Source organism: Danio aesculapii, chromosome 14 (assembly GCF_903798145.1).
Source record: "Danio aesculapii chromosome 14, fDanAes4.1, whole genome shotgun sequence".
Taxonomy (NCBI): domain Eukaryota; kingdom Metazoa; phylum Chordata; class Actinopteri; order Cypriniformes; family Danionidae; genus Danio; species Danio aesculapii.
In genome coordinates, this window is record NC_079448.1 from 6,624,019 (window position 1) to 6,638,924 (window position 14,906).

A 14,906-nucleotide genomic window follows, 5' to 3' on the forward strand; every position below is an offset into this window, starting at 1 on the left:
GTAATGACGCTGGGTTCGTTTCTTGATGCGTGGACAAAGTCGCACCACAGAGGACACTTCTAACTTGAAGATCTGCGCTAATTTGTGAATTGACCTTCTGAGACACTTGCGGGAGACTCCAAATTGGCGTGATTTTAAACAGAAGGAGTGAGCGTGAGAAGAGTTTTTGATTTTTTAATTAGTTGCTTAGGCGAGAACTTAGCACTTACAGTACACTGATTATTAAACTTATAAATAAATAAAAACACACACACACTTAAAAGGTTGACCTATCATGTGACTTTTTACAACATGTGTATGTGTGTGTATGAGGTTTCAGCACGAAATACCTCAAAAATAATGTTTTATAACTCTTTGAACTGCCACTTTTGGGTTTGGATCCAAATTGGTGACTGTCGCTTTAAATTCAAATGAGATTGTGCGCTTTTCATAAGAGGGTGGAGCTATAAATGCCTCTGTCAGCATAGTGGCAGATTCAAAACTCTAAAGGCGGACGGCTGCTTCTCTCTCAGGGCTGTCTATGCTAACGAGGGAGAGATCATCACTAGTGGGTGGGGTGTCCCCCTCTGATGACACGTACAAAGTGTTTCTGCAGACTGTTTTTATCAAGTGTGATTATAAAAAATAGAATTAATATATTTTTACCATTAGAGACTGACTATATTCAGTTTAAAACCCTAACAGAAGTGATTTTTGCATAATAGAGCCTCTTTAAAAGGGGTAATTCCATATTAACCACATGGAACTAGCAACCATGACATGCAATTCAACCTAGTAACTGCATACTAAATCTGTGTCCAAAAATTATCCAGATCACCTAAGAAACCACTTATGACACCACAGAAACCACCAAATAACATCACTTCTATACAGCTTAAGGTGACATTTAAAGGCTTAACTAGGTTAATTAGGTTAACTAGGCAGGTTAGGGTATTAAGCAAGTTATTGTATAAGGATGGTTTGTTCTGTAGACAGTGGAAAAAATAGCTTAAAGGGGATAATAATATTGACCTTAAAATGTGTTTTAAAAAATTAAAAACTGCTTTTATTCTAGCCGAAATAAAACAAATAAGACTTTCTCCAGAAGAAAAAATATTATCGGACATACTGTGAAAGTTTCCTTGCTCTGTTAAACATCATTTGAGAAATATTTAAAAAAAGAAAAAACATTCAAAGGGGGCTTATAATTATGACTTCCACTGTATATAAATATTAAAATTGCGTCATTCAGACAAATCCTTATCGTTTCAATGCAATTTTGATGTGAGTCCAGTGTATTGCTTGATCTCGTAAAGCAGTCTGGTGAAAAATGTTTTCCAGAAACAAGCAAGTTTTGCCCATATACTGTTTAAGGAAATCTGTGAGCCTCTAAAGTTACATCTGAACAAACTGCAAACTGCATGTCAGGATTGAAGAGAAATTAAAGATAGCCAACTTGCTATCTGTTTACAAAAAATGATGAGGGTGGAGTCTAAAAAGTAGCAGGTTTAGTATGAACACAGAATTCAAACAAGTCAAATACAGCAGTGGTCCCCAACCCCCGAGGACCGGCTGTCCGTGGATCTTTTATTTTGAAAAATGAAATATTCCCATCATAAGTTCTTAAGTCACTTGAGCACCAAAGTTAAACCCACAAGCTAACAAATTAGTAAGAAGGACCCACAAACAGCCCAGGAATGGATCTGCAACCTATTTGTCAACAAATCAGGCAAATCCAACATGCCCGTGCAAGAAAAAGATCAACTGCTGTAGATTGCAAATGAAAGCGGCTTTGTTCACATATCGCGTCTTTTCCGCGCACAAGTTCATTATTTCCAATCGAGGCATGTGGCTTGCAAGCGTATATTGGGAGTGACGCATACCCGTTTGCCAGGTGAACCCAGATGAAAACATCTGAAATACAACACATAAATACACTCAGACAGTTTATATAAAAAAAAACTGCATGCTTTCTTTTCAACTTGTCTGAGCTCGCGGATACAGCAGAAACCTAACTTAACAAATCTACAAATCGATGTGACGATTATTAAAACTCTTTGGCTCTTTTTAATCCAGATGCTATATTGGTGTTATCCGATTCAATGATCTATGCTAAGCTAAGCTAAGGTAAAAGTGCTTCAGTCACACCCGGGCAGCAACTAAATGAATTTGAAACATGGTAAAACTCAACTGTTTAACTCTAGGAGAGCTGTAAAATGAGCCTATTTTCACAAAAGTGGAGTCTCTTTTAAAAAGACACACACACACACACAAAATCAGCCATGGATTTTACAGCATTGTTTATTAAATTACCTATGCGGTAATTTAAGCTGAACCTTCACATACAAGGCATCAGCATCACATATTATAGGGCTGTGCAATTAATCGAAAATCCGGTTTCTATTTAGATTTTGGCTTTTAACAATTATGAAAAACAATTAATCGAGATAAATGATTATTGCATCATATACCGTGCCCTTACTAGTTGTACACATTTGTTGCTCTGTAAAGCTCAGTTCCACTTGAACATTACTAAAAGCATGTGCTGTAATGTAACTTTTGCAGCACGGGATGCGCATCATTCATTGACGTACAATTGAATCATTTATATTTTTAAAAGCGCGAAAGAGCACATACTGTTGTGTGTGTGCGCGTGTGTTTAGCCTCGGAGACTAGCAGAGCACACACATTTAACGCCATCTTAATGTGAGCGCTTTAATAGTCAAATACATGCACATTTGTGTCAGAGCGCAGTGTTTACTGATTATTCATATTAACCCTCATTTATGTAATAAGACATGTGAAAGAGAAACCATATCAGAGCCGCACTATTCTTAAAGTGACAGCGCAATATTATTCCTGCCGCCTGTTTTTATTATGAATCAAACAACAAATGGAGAAAATCCCTCACTGCTCTTGACTGAAGGACTTTTGTGGCTGAAGTTTTTTTATTACAGTGAAGATGCTTAAAGCACAGTTTAAACAACAGATTTAATAACTCATTACTAATAACTGATTTCTTTTCTTTGCTATGATGTAAAGTACATTATATTTTACTAGATATTTTTCAAGACACTAGTATTCAGCTTAAAGTGGCATTCAAAGGAATTGTATAGCATTAGTTTCTTCTGCAGACAATCTAAAATATATATTGCTTAAGGGGGCTAATAATATCGAGCTATTAAAATAGGTTTCAAAATATTTAAACCTGCTTTTATTCTAGCCTAAATAAATCAAATAAGCCTTTCTCCAGAAGAAAAAATATTATAGGAAACACTGTGAAAAAGTCCTCTGTTAAACATCATTTGGGAAACATTTATATATAAAAAAATAATTCACATCAGGGCGAATAATCGTGATTACAATTATGACCAAAATAATCGTGATCATGATTTTTCCCATAATCGAGCAGCCCTAACATATTATAGAAAATCTCTGGTGTCTGTTTTAATTTACCTGCCTTTGACAACTCTGAAGTCATCAAGTCATCGTCTGCAGTAAGCAAACAAGACTCTGCACCTGTTGCCCTCCACATACGACACAGGCCAAAACTCAACCGCTAGCGAACGGGTCAAAAGTCCAGACAATGTAGTGCTCAATAAGAAAGAAAAGCCACTAAGCCGAGTGCAAATTTACACAAAGCACATCTTCTGCAGCACTTTCCGCTCGGATAAGCAGCTAGGTACGGCATTCTATTGAATTCCCTCTTTAAATAGACTTAATCCTCCTCGCTGGCAGAGGTTCACAGAGCTCTCCTCCACTTTTAATTAGACGTACAGTGGCTGGTGATGGTAGCTGTGCTAGAGGAGCCCAGTGTCCACATTCCTGAAGGAATATAATTAATCAGAATGGAAGAAGGCCTTTTGTACTACAGCCCGGTCGAGTGTGGCCTCTGCCCACGCTGTGGCAGGAAACACAGCTATCGATAGAAATCTAACTCTCGCTCTCCTCCCTGCAGGGAATACTAATGGTCTGTCATTACAAAGATTCTTACTTCATTACTGAGAGACTTCTTATAATGTTTTCTTTTCCTGTAAAAAGCATCGGCGGATGACCCTGAGCCATCAAACAAATCAAACACAAACACTAGAGCACCTTGAAACGCAGTAATCTGCGCGATGACTCACCGCTGAAAAACGAGAGATCTCTCATCTAACAATCCTGCTTGAAGTGGTAATTATGCTTTTAAATCACAAATGGGTCATTCCTGTTATGCTGCGCTATTTGCACCCCTTTTAGACCTTTAACTACATGTACATGCTTGCGCAACTGATGGAAGACTTCCATGGAATAAACCTGGGATGTTTCAGAGAAATACTCTCAGTTATTATTTAAATCACGATCAGTAATAGTGACTTGTGTGATTTTACAGATTAATTAATACAAACACAAAGGCATATTTTAATGTGTGACAAGCACAGATTGTCTTAAAATGAAATGTTTTGTTGTGATATCAAATGAAATTAAAAGAAATGTGATTTTATATAAACATAATTCATAAAAAATGCACAATAAATGCATATTAAATGTCACAATTATCATCAAATGATCATCATTCAGCATAAAGATATATTAATGTAAAAACTAAACTACATATTTTGTAATTTGGGACTGGACTGTGATCCATAAATAAAGTATTTTAATATGTGATCAACTCAATATTGTTCTAAATTCTAAATATGTTGTTAATGAATATTTATACAACAGTTCTGTCTGGTTCTCGAATCTGATTGGCTGATAGCCGTGTAATATTCTGCAATAACAGCACTCATACAGCCTCTTCACCCCTGTGTATTACTCCGCCCACATAAAGTGACAGCAGTTCAATAGACTCACTACAGTTTAACAAATATTGCAGCTGTTGTTCAACAGTGTACTTTTGAGGATTTTTAGACAAGAATGTAGTTGTTTATATTGCAACTAAGCAGTTTATTTCTAAGGATAGTGCATATTTTAAATATTTATTTCGGAGATTCAGCGTGTTCACGGCCATCGGTCTGTCATACTGAGCAGAGCAAAGACGGTTGATGTTCCGCCACAAGATGGTGACAAAGACCACATAATGAGTCCTAAGGGGATAAAAACAGGTCTTTCTTATCGTACGTTTCAAGCTACAGCTGAACAAATCATTACAGAACAAGTATATGACTTTCTAAGTTGATCTCTCTCTTTTGTATGTTGTAGTGCTGTATTTATACCACAGTAATCTGCTAGTGTTTGCTTTGCTTGGGCTTTTTTGGAGTTAACTATTGTGATATCCTGATTGCAACAAAGAAATACTGAGAAATCTTTGTAGACTGATGGCATCTCATGCCGTTCAGCCTTATAATCTTACAATGTCAGCAAAATCACATGTTTGGTCATCACTTTAGATATTACGCTAGAGAATCTTTCAAATACTAGTTCTAAAGTGACGTTTGTGAATTGGCAACAGTTTCTGCTGTCTTGACCGTCAGCTGCAGATGTAAATGATCGGCGGAAAAAAAGTAGTTCCTTGTACAAAAGGATTTTTGAGACTCTCTGTTTGATATTTGTTTTTATATACACGATTTTACCATCGGACTGCTGTATAAACACAATATCACACACATGGCAGTGTGATATGGCTGTATATCATCACCGGTGGGACATTAAGACCTGCCGCCTGTGGCTTCAAGCCAAAGTACACCTCTCACCAGTGCCGATATACAGCCATATTGCACTGTTAATCATGTGATATTGCTCATTATGCATGGAACAATAACCGTTTTCAAGGTATACCACGGTTTGGAAAACTCAATGTTCTAAAATCGCCCAAATTTTCTGTTATACCGTTTCTAATATGTACGATTTTTTAAAGTTTTTTTTTTGTTGTTGTTAGCTTGTTTCTTTTTTGGGCAACAAAGTATCTCCAGCATAAAAGATATCCAAAGATGTCATTTTAAATTGTAACGAAACCTGTGTTTTTGAAACTATGATGAGGACAGCAGATGTCAGTTATTCATTTTAATTATTTAGTCTGACATGTTTACTGTAACAAAATATTTTAAAATGTTTCTCAATTTAAAATATGTTGTGTTCAATTAGGAACAAAATTATTTTATTTATTTTAAATTATTTTATTATTTATTTTACCCAGACATTTAAAAAGAACTTATTTTAGAGCAGTAATCACAATACCGTGACACCGTGATATTTTTATCCAAGGTTATCATCCTGTCAGATTCTTATACATGCCCATGATTATTGCTCATTATATATATATATATATATATATATATATATATATATATATATATATATATATATATATATATATATATATATATATATATGTACACACACACACACACACACTAGAGAATGATTTGCTATTAAATGAAAGATAAGAATAAGCTAGTAAGAGAAGACAAGTGAAATTCTAAACTATTTGTTTATTTATTTGTTTAATATTAGTTTCATTATCAAGAAAATTATGTTATTAAAAATGAAAATGACTAATTCTTAATTAATTGTCAGGGGGGGTTGATGTTTTCTCTTAATCTGGCAACATGGCCAAAAACAACAATGCCTTGCAGATAAAAATTAAACCCACAATTAGTATTCTCTCGTTAAATGAAATCCAACAACCCTTGTTTTATTTGTCTTCTAATAACCATGTTTAACAGTGTAGACTGTCATTGAGCATCGCAAACATTGCTGGCTGTTTGACCAGCTGCTTTTATCCCTGTAGCTTCTGCTAAATGCATTAATGTAACACACAAACCCCTAAAACAAAGAGGAGGGCATGAAAACATACCGCGCTGACCTGCATGTTCTCCTGAATGAATATTGTAATGCACATCTGCGGCCTGAGCTCTGTTTCTGGCGACTGTTAAGACTTGTTTACTGTATTGTTCTTTTAAGATGTTATACAAGCTGCTGCACTCCGAGTACGGGGTGACGTCATGCCCAAAAGCAGCTCCTCTGAGCTCACACAGACCCCCGCTGGCCGCAGTGCGCTACTGCAGCTGTAAAAATATCACCCCTTAAAATAAGTTTAGTTGTGAGCATAATTTCCCGTCTCTTGTAAGCGAGTTCTAAATCAATCATGTAATATAACCACGCTTAATTTATTACAGGGATGTTGTGTGACAGACACGCCAGGGCTGTTATTTATGTGCGCGGGGTGCAGAAATCAGCTGCAGCGCACCTGTGTTCCCGAATCACGGGGTCTTGAATAAAACCACCGAAAATGCAAATGAGCCTTTTGTTTACCGAGAGATGAGTTAATTTGGCGAGACGCTCGTTACATGTCTTTTTGGCCAGTGGTGTGTTTTGGAGCGCGTTGGATCCAGGACCAAGAGCCAAGAGCCTGTGGAATAATGACCCACAGAGTCCAGCAGGAGGGTCTGCATTCACTGACAATCAGCTGGAGACTTTTACTTCTAATAACACTGGATCCATATATATATATATATAGTTCTGTCTAAAGCACAAAAGATTTTTTCAACACATTTCTTAACATAATAGTTTATTAATAACTCATTTTTAATAACTGATTTATTTTATCTTTGCCATGATGACAGCACATAATATTTGACTAAATATTTTTCAAGACACTTCTATACAGCTTAAAGTGACTTTACTTAAGGCTTAAAGGCTTAACTAGGTTAATTAGGTTAACTAGGCAGGTTAGGGTAATTAGGCAAGTTATTGTATAACGATGGTTTGTTCTGTAGACTATCGAAAAAATATAGCTTAAAGGGGCTAATAATATTGACCTTAAAAAATTCAAAACTGCTGTTATTCTAGCCTCTTAATAAAACAAATAAGACTTTTTTCAGAGGAAAAAATATTATCAGACATGCCGTGAAAATTTTCTTGCGCTGTTAAACATAATTTGGGAAATATTCAAAGGGGGGCTAATAATTCTGACTTCATCATGACATATATATAAATATATAACCACCAGTAGTTTAATTATACTAAAAAATTCAATAAAATATTACTTATTTCATTTGTTAATATGAAACAAATTTTCTCCTAAAAAGACTTTTATAAAGTACTTTTTTTACATCTGAAACACTTTTTTGTACCTATTTTACATTTTTTTTAATTGTGAAATGCTTCATTAGTGCATGCAGTAATTTGATTATATTTTGTATATACTTTTGTATTTTATTATATATATGTAAATATTTATTTTTATAATTCCTATATGCAACATTTGAGTGAACAAACTTTTCTATTTTATTCTATGTTGACAACAGGAAAAAAAATCTTCACTTCAAATTGTTTGTTTATATCTAACATGTTGCATTGGACAGAGATTTTTGTTTAGAAAAATAGACTTCCTTAAATATTTGTGTGCCGAACATATGACTAATTTAAAATGACTGTGAATGCATATTTATTGTATACTTAGACAGACAGACAGACATATAGATAAATAGATTCCTTAAAATCACCCTCAAGAGAACAGGAATTTAGTTAGCATATATTCAAATTGAAAAGTGCCTGAAAAATCTCAAGGAAAGCGTGCGAATGAACAGTAAGATCCACAATGTCTCTGGCCTGCAGGTGTGCACATGGCATGTTCTGCAGGAACAAAGAGCTCATGTGCACCACGACCCTCTGTTTCTAATGACACACATGTAATGTGAGCCTGAACACATCCAGACTGCACTGTACAGAGCAGCAGAGCACAGAAAGAGGCCTCTGTGACTGCGAGATGACACTGAGAGGAAATCCCACGTAATAATGTATCATTGTGAAGAAACTGCAATGCTCATTTTCCCTTCATATTTTGCCAGAGGAGCATTTGATATAGTTGAACAAGGGATGAATCTGTTCAGTGAGACCTCTTTTTATTTTTTTGTATTAGCAGTTATGCTTTGAAACGTTTGTTAGATATGAATTGAATTGAATTAAATTAAAGCGAGCAAGGCAAATATAATACAGATAATTTGATTTTGTTTATTGGCCATAAAAAAAATGCATATTTTTATTTGTATTATTTTACATGCATGGGATGTGTATAACAAGGACACTGTAAAAATAGCATAGTATTCAAATTCCCAAATAATAATAATCATAATAATCATAATTATACAATAAGAATAACCATAGTTATTAGTAAAAAAAATACTATATTTTTTAAGATAACTGACTGCAGTTTACTGTAATAAATTCTGAGAATTTCACATTCATTCATTCATTTTCTTTTTGGCTTTGTCCCTTTATTAATCTGGGGTCGCCACAGCGGAATGAACCGCCAACTTATCCAGCATATGTTTTACGTAGCGGATGCCCTTCCAGCTGCAACCCATCATTGGGAAACATCCACACACGCTCATTCACACACATACACTATAGCATGCCAATTCACCTATAGCGCATGTCTTTGGACTTGTAGGGGAAACCAGAGCACCTGGAGGAAACACGGGGAGAACATGCAAACTCCACACAGAAACACCAACTGACCCAGCCGAGGCTCAAACCAGCGACTTTCTTGCTGTGAGGCGAACGTGCTACACACTGCGCCACCGTGCAGCCCAATTTCACAACATGCTACTGAAATTTTTCACAGTAAATTACATTAGTGTCACTTTACAAGATTTAACTGTTAAATTTTACGTATTCAGGATTTTATTGTGAAAATAAGGCAGGCATCATGATTACGGCAAATTACTGTAAGAATTGCTATATCTTTTGCACATTAGTTATAATATATAGATTTCAAACACGATTCATATTTTATCAGCATAGAAATTAATACACATTAATGTTTATGCTTGTACAGGCATTTTTTTTAATATTTAGAAATATTTACAGAATCATTGTTATTATGAAGTACTTCACAGTAATTTACTGTGAATTTACATCTAGTACCTTACTGTAAAAGTAATGCAATTATTAGCCAGTAATTTACTGTACATGTAACGTCAGATATTTTACAGTGTATGGGCTGAATTTAAACAAAAGAAATTTAGTAATGCTCTACTTTTTGTCTGCTAAATTGTTGCAAACATTTTATATGTTGAATTTAAACAAACAACTTAAATTTATTAATGTTCAACTTAATTCCCTTGTCTAAATTCGGCCCAAATAAATTGTTTACAACCACTTAATTTTAAAAAATAGTAAATCCAGGGAACCATCTTTGAATCATTTTTCAGTTTATATAAATTGTTTGCAGTCAGTTACCTAAAAGTGTAGATTTAGTAAAAGTGATTAATCTTTTCAGTATCATTTATATATATATAGTTTCAAATGTAAGGTAGCAGTGAAATAATTTATTATTTTTATGGCTGTTGTTGTTTTTATTATTAATATATCATCAAATATTGGCATAACAAGTGTGCATGAAGTATTATATCACAATGCTGACTGAATGAATCTGACAGAAAATAAAGCTTACATGTCTAAGCACTACTAAGTTGAAAAAAAAATAAAATAAATAAATAATAATAATAATAATAATAATAATAATAATCTTGGACCAGATGACGTGTCACTTTCCCTTAAAAACCGAGAAAGAAAAAGCTACGCGCCATAATCAACAAGCAATCTCTCTCTAACGAGCCCTGCTATATTTACGCCATCACAAAGCAGTGTCTGGTGTCATTCCACCGCAGTGAACAGTCGCTGGTCATGCAGGAAGAAAACACGCTGTGGATCCGCTGCTCAGAAACTTGCTTTGAAACAGAGCCCCGCCCTCCTCTTGCCTTTCCTGGAGCCTTATAACCAGATGCTGCTCCTCAGACGCACATACCCAAGAAACGCACTGGACTTGAGCGCACTTCCAAACCTGACGGAATATACATACATCGTGTTTGTTAAGCTGAGCGAAGCAGACATGGATTTTCTGAACCACAACTACTTGAGCGCGCGCGCCTCCTACGACTACACCTTTAATTTCTGGAATGACTATCTCGGCCTGTCCACGCTGGTGACCAAGAACAGCAAGCACAGCGTCCCGCAGAATCCCAACTCCATCACGGAGTCGCTGAAAGCCACCCTGGGCTTGGACGACAGCCCTCCGTGCCCGTGCGTAATGGGCGAAGGCGACAGCGGAGGACACCTGGATTCCTGCTGCTGCCCCCCGCCCGCCTCCATCTCCATCCTGGACCTGAAGGAGCGCTTCTCCATCCTGAGCCCCTTCCAGAACCAGAACCAAGGTTCGCTGCTGTCCTCCTCCCAAGAGAGGGAGATTGGCATCGGAGGGGGGTTTGCAGGATTTGACCTGTTCGGGGTGGAGAGGAAGATGAGGAAACCGGCCGCGCGCAATAAGCAGGAGCCCAAGATCTGCGTCTTCTGTCGGAATAACGGCGCCCCGGAGGAGGTGTACGGCTCGCACGTGCTGAAAACCCCGGACGGGAGGGTGGTGTGCCCGATCCTGCGGGCGTACACATGCCCCCTGTGCAGTGCCAACGGGGACAACGCGCACACAATAAAATACTGCCCTCTCTCCAAAGACCAGCCTGCCCAGAGAGTGCTGAAGGGAGGCAGAGCTGTGGGCGGTAAGCGAGTGAAAATCTTCTAAAAACAAAACTGAAACGAACGACACGAGACTCCTATAGACTTTACATGTATTGCACTGAACATTTTCTTTCAGATGACTGTTCTGATTGACTGGCTTTCCGAGTCTTAACTACTAGGCAAAACAAATAAGATGATATCAATGTTTTTGTTAAACGAAACACACAAAAAAATCTCTTATATTTTTATAGATACTTTATTTCCATAGTTTATCGCATACTTTATTCATAAAAAAGCTATTTTTGTTTCCTTTTCACGCATAGGTTTTAGATGTTTATTCACGAGTCACGGTTTTATGTGTGCGCGCGCGCGTCTGAGAGATGAGATGTTATTTTTGTCGAAAATGGGAAACGTGAATGTTGGCACCAGAGGAATATTTGCTCTTCTGTTCAGCTCGAGTATTTTACTTCACTGTAAGCAAAGCTTACACCTCGTTTTTTTGTCTTTAAACCAAAGTTTATTTTTTGCCATTAAGCGATTTTGAAGAATGTTCCACATGTCTTCGTTTATGAACTTTAATCCCATTCCCTTGAAAGTCCACTCCGCGGCTTCCCGACGTCTGCGAGCAGAGCAACACAATAGAGGCTCTGTTGCGCGTTCGTGTTGTCAGCATAACTTCATAATCTGACAAATTATTTCAAAACCCACTGACAGAGACGGGCATTTTACATTACAAGGTTCTTGTTTGACGCATACTGAATATTTAAAGATTTCCAGCAGCTTCAGAAAGCGTGTAAGATGAACGCTGTAATGTAAAGTGTGTCCGCAGGCTATTCTTCTGTATGAGGTGCCCTTTCAATGTTTACACCCCGACTTTAAGGGGAACACACACTGGAGGAAAACAAAACAAAAGTCCTATGGGTGCCTCTCTTCAGCTCGATACAAAGTTCACCTTTCTCCAAAACACCCTCAAGAGAGAGGTTTACAAGAAACAAACATCAGCTCTTCAAGGGTCCACGGTGGAATATAGCACGTATGAATGTTCTTAATAAAAAGCTTTTTTTGTAAAAACAATGTATTTGCCCCTTTTTGCATTATGTACAATAATAAACCCCCAAAAAACACGACGAAAAAAAAGGATGCAAACATATTGTGAATGTACAATTAGACTCTTGCAGGACTGCACATTTCTGACAGTTATGTTTACCAAAGTAAGTCAATTTGAATGAAGTAAGGAACAGATTTGCTGTATTGTAAATAACGACATAAACAAATGAGAATTAATTGATGTCTATTCAGTATTTTGCCGTTTAAAAGTGACTTCAGAGGGAACTACCTCACCAAGACTTTTGTACTTACATGTAAAATGTCGACAGCGGTTTATTAATATAGTGTACCATTTATAACAAGGGTTTATAATAGTATTTTTGATCTTTGTATAACATAATTGTATTTTTTTTCTTCAGTGCATTCTGCGGACGAAAGTGAAATCCCAATAAGCTCCAAGCATTGTTTGCTAATAGGTGACAGCTGTATATAATATTAATAAATAATGATGATGATGATATGCATTTTAAGTTGTTGTTCAATGTGACATTCTTGGTTTGTGAGAAAGACTGAGAATCAAATGTTGAAGACATCAGCCAGTTTGCCACTTTTAACTGCGGTTTGTAATTAAATTGAAAGAGTAAAAAAAAACACACACTGTTGAATTTTCTTATTTATATTTTGTCACAATTTCCCTGTATGCTGCTGTGCAGAAATTAAAGAGATGAATTCACTAGAGAAATAAACAGCTTATGAAACGGTTGAACTGGTGCTTTCGTGTTTGCGGATTGTGTTCGGCAGGCCCATGTGAAGCCTGTGTCAGTGTCACAATAAGGGTCTTTGTGAATCCCACCTCATTCCCATCACCACTCAAGGCCTCTCATTACCAACACAACCCTTTCCTCTCTTCATAAATGTTACAAAACAGAGACAAAGGCGAGGAGAACAAAAGAGAAGCTCCTCTGATGACTTGAAAAACAAACATTAAATGTGCATTGAAGTACAGTTGAAGTCTGAATTATTAGCCCTGCTGAATTATTAGCCCCCCGTTTATGTTTCCCCCAATTTCTTCTTAATGGAAAGAAGATTTTTTCAACACATTTCTAAATATAATAATTTTAATAACTCATTTTAATAACTGATTTATTTAGTCTTTGCATGTTCACAGTACATAATATTTTACTAGATATTTTTCAAGATGCTAGTATTCAGCTTAAAGTGTAATTTAAAGGCTTTACTAGGTTAATACATATACATGCCTGTGTTTCCCTGAAAATAATTTCACACCTCAGAATTTTCTTTCATTCAGAATCAAGCATTTAACAGCAAATCAATGCTTGATTCTGATTGGAAAATGAAAATTCTAAGGTGTGAAATTATTTTCAGGGAAACAGACAGGTAACAGTCCCTTATCACTACACTGAATGGTTTCAACAGTCCAAAATCGAATCAAAACAAAACAGAAGGCTTCGGATGAGATGCGTAAGGAACTAGTCCTACACACAGGAGTAGATTTAGGGCAAAAAACAACAAATATCTTGAGATACAACAAAACATCTCGAAAATCTGAAATTCTGAGTTTGCTGTAGAAACTGTTGACCAGAATTCATGGAAGTCCATTTTGAAGGATTTGTCATAACACCTGATTTTGGAGTCTTCGTGGCTGCTCAGTGCATCAGCAGAAGTGAAACAGGACTGATATATTATTTATTGGCATTTCTGTTTTGTCTGTTTAACACTCAGAAGTGCCCATGGTATTATCGTGTGTACATGATACTGAAATATGGGAAAAATATTGCTTTTTTATGTGTTTTTATTCAATTCAATTCAATTCACCTTTATTTGTATAGCGCTTATACAATGTAGATTTTGTCAAAGCAGCTTCACATAAAAGGTCACAGTAAATAGGAACAGTGTAGTTCAGTTTGTAGTGTTTAAGTTCAGTTCAGTTTAGCTCAGTTCAGTGTGGTTAATAATCACTACTGAGAGTCCAAATACTGAAGAGCAGATCCAACGATGCGCAGCTCTATAGATCCCGAACCATGCAAGCTAGTGGCGACAGCGGAGAGGGAAAAAAACTTCACTAAATTTTATTTTATTTTATTTTATTTTATTTTATTTTATTTTATTTTATTTTATTTTATTGATTAGCATTGCTGTTTTTTCACTTGAAACAAAGTAAACTCATATGTGACATCATTCCCAGCTCCATGGTCTCAAGGTAAATGCAATGCAGCTTAACATTGTAATAGGATTTTTAATACTTTTCATCCCAATTGTTTCCATACTGTAAAGGCCAGACTTTTTTTAATGTACACTATTAACAAACCATTAACCACGAATTTAGCTCGACTAATTAGCTGCTTGTTAACAGTTAGTTAGGTAGTATTCGGATTTAGGTATCTGGTAGAATTGGGTTTTATAAGTGCTAATAAACA

At 36.2% G+C, this 14,906-nt stretch overlaps 1 protein-coding gene across 1 annotated transcript; it reads left to right on the forward strand.

Annotated features, from left to right (window-relative positions):
- The first annotated feature begins 10,568 nt into the window (after positions 1–10,568).
- On the forward strand, positions 10,569–13,234 carry nanos1 (nanos homolog 1). Its single transcript, XM_056472539.1, has one exon. The coding sequence runs from the start codon at positions 10,691–10,693 to the stop codon at positions 11,483–11,485; it is 795 nt and encodes a 264-aa protein (XP_056328514.1). The 5' UTR covers positions 10,569–10,690; the 3' UTR covers positions 11,486–13,234.
- The last annotated feature ends 1,672 nt before the right edge of the window (positions 13,235–14,906 follow it).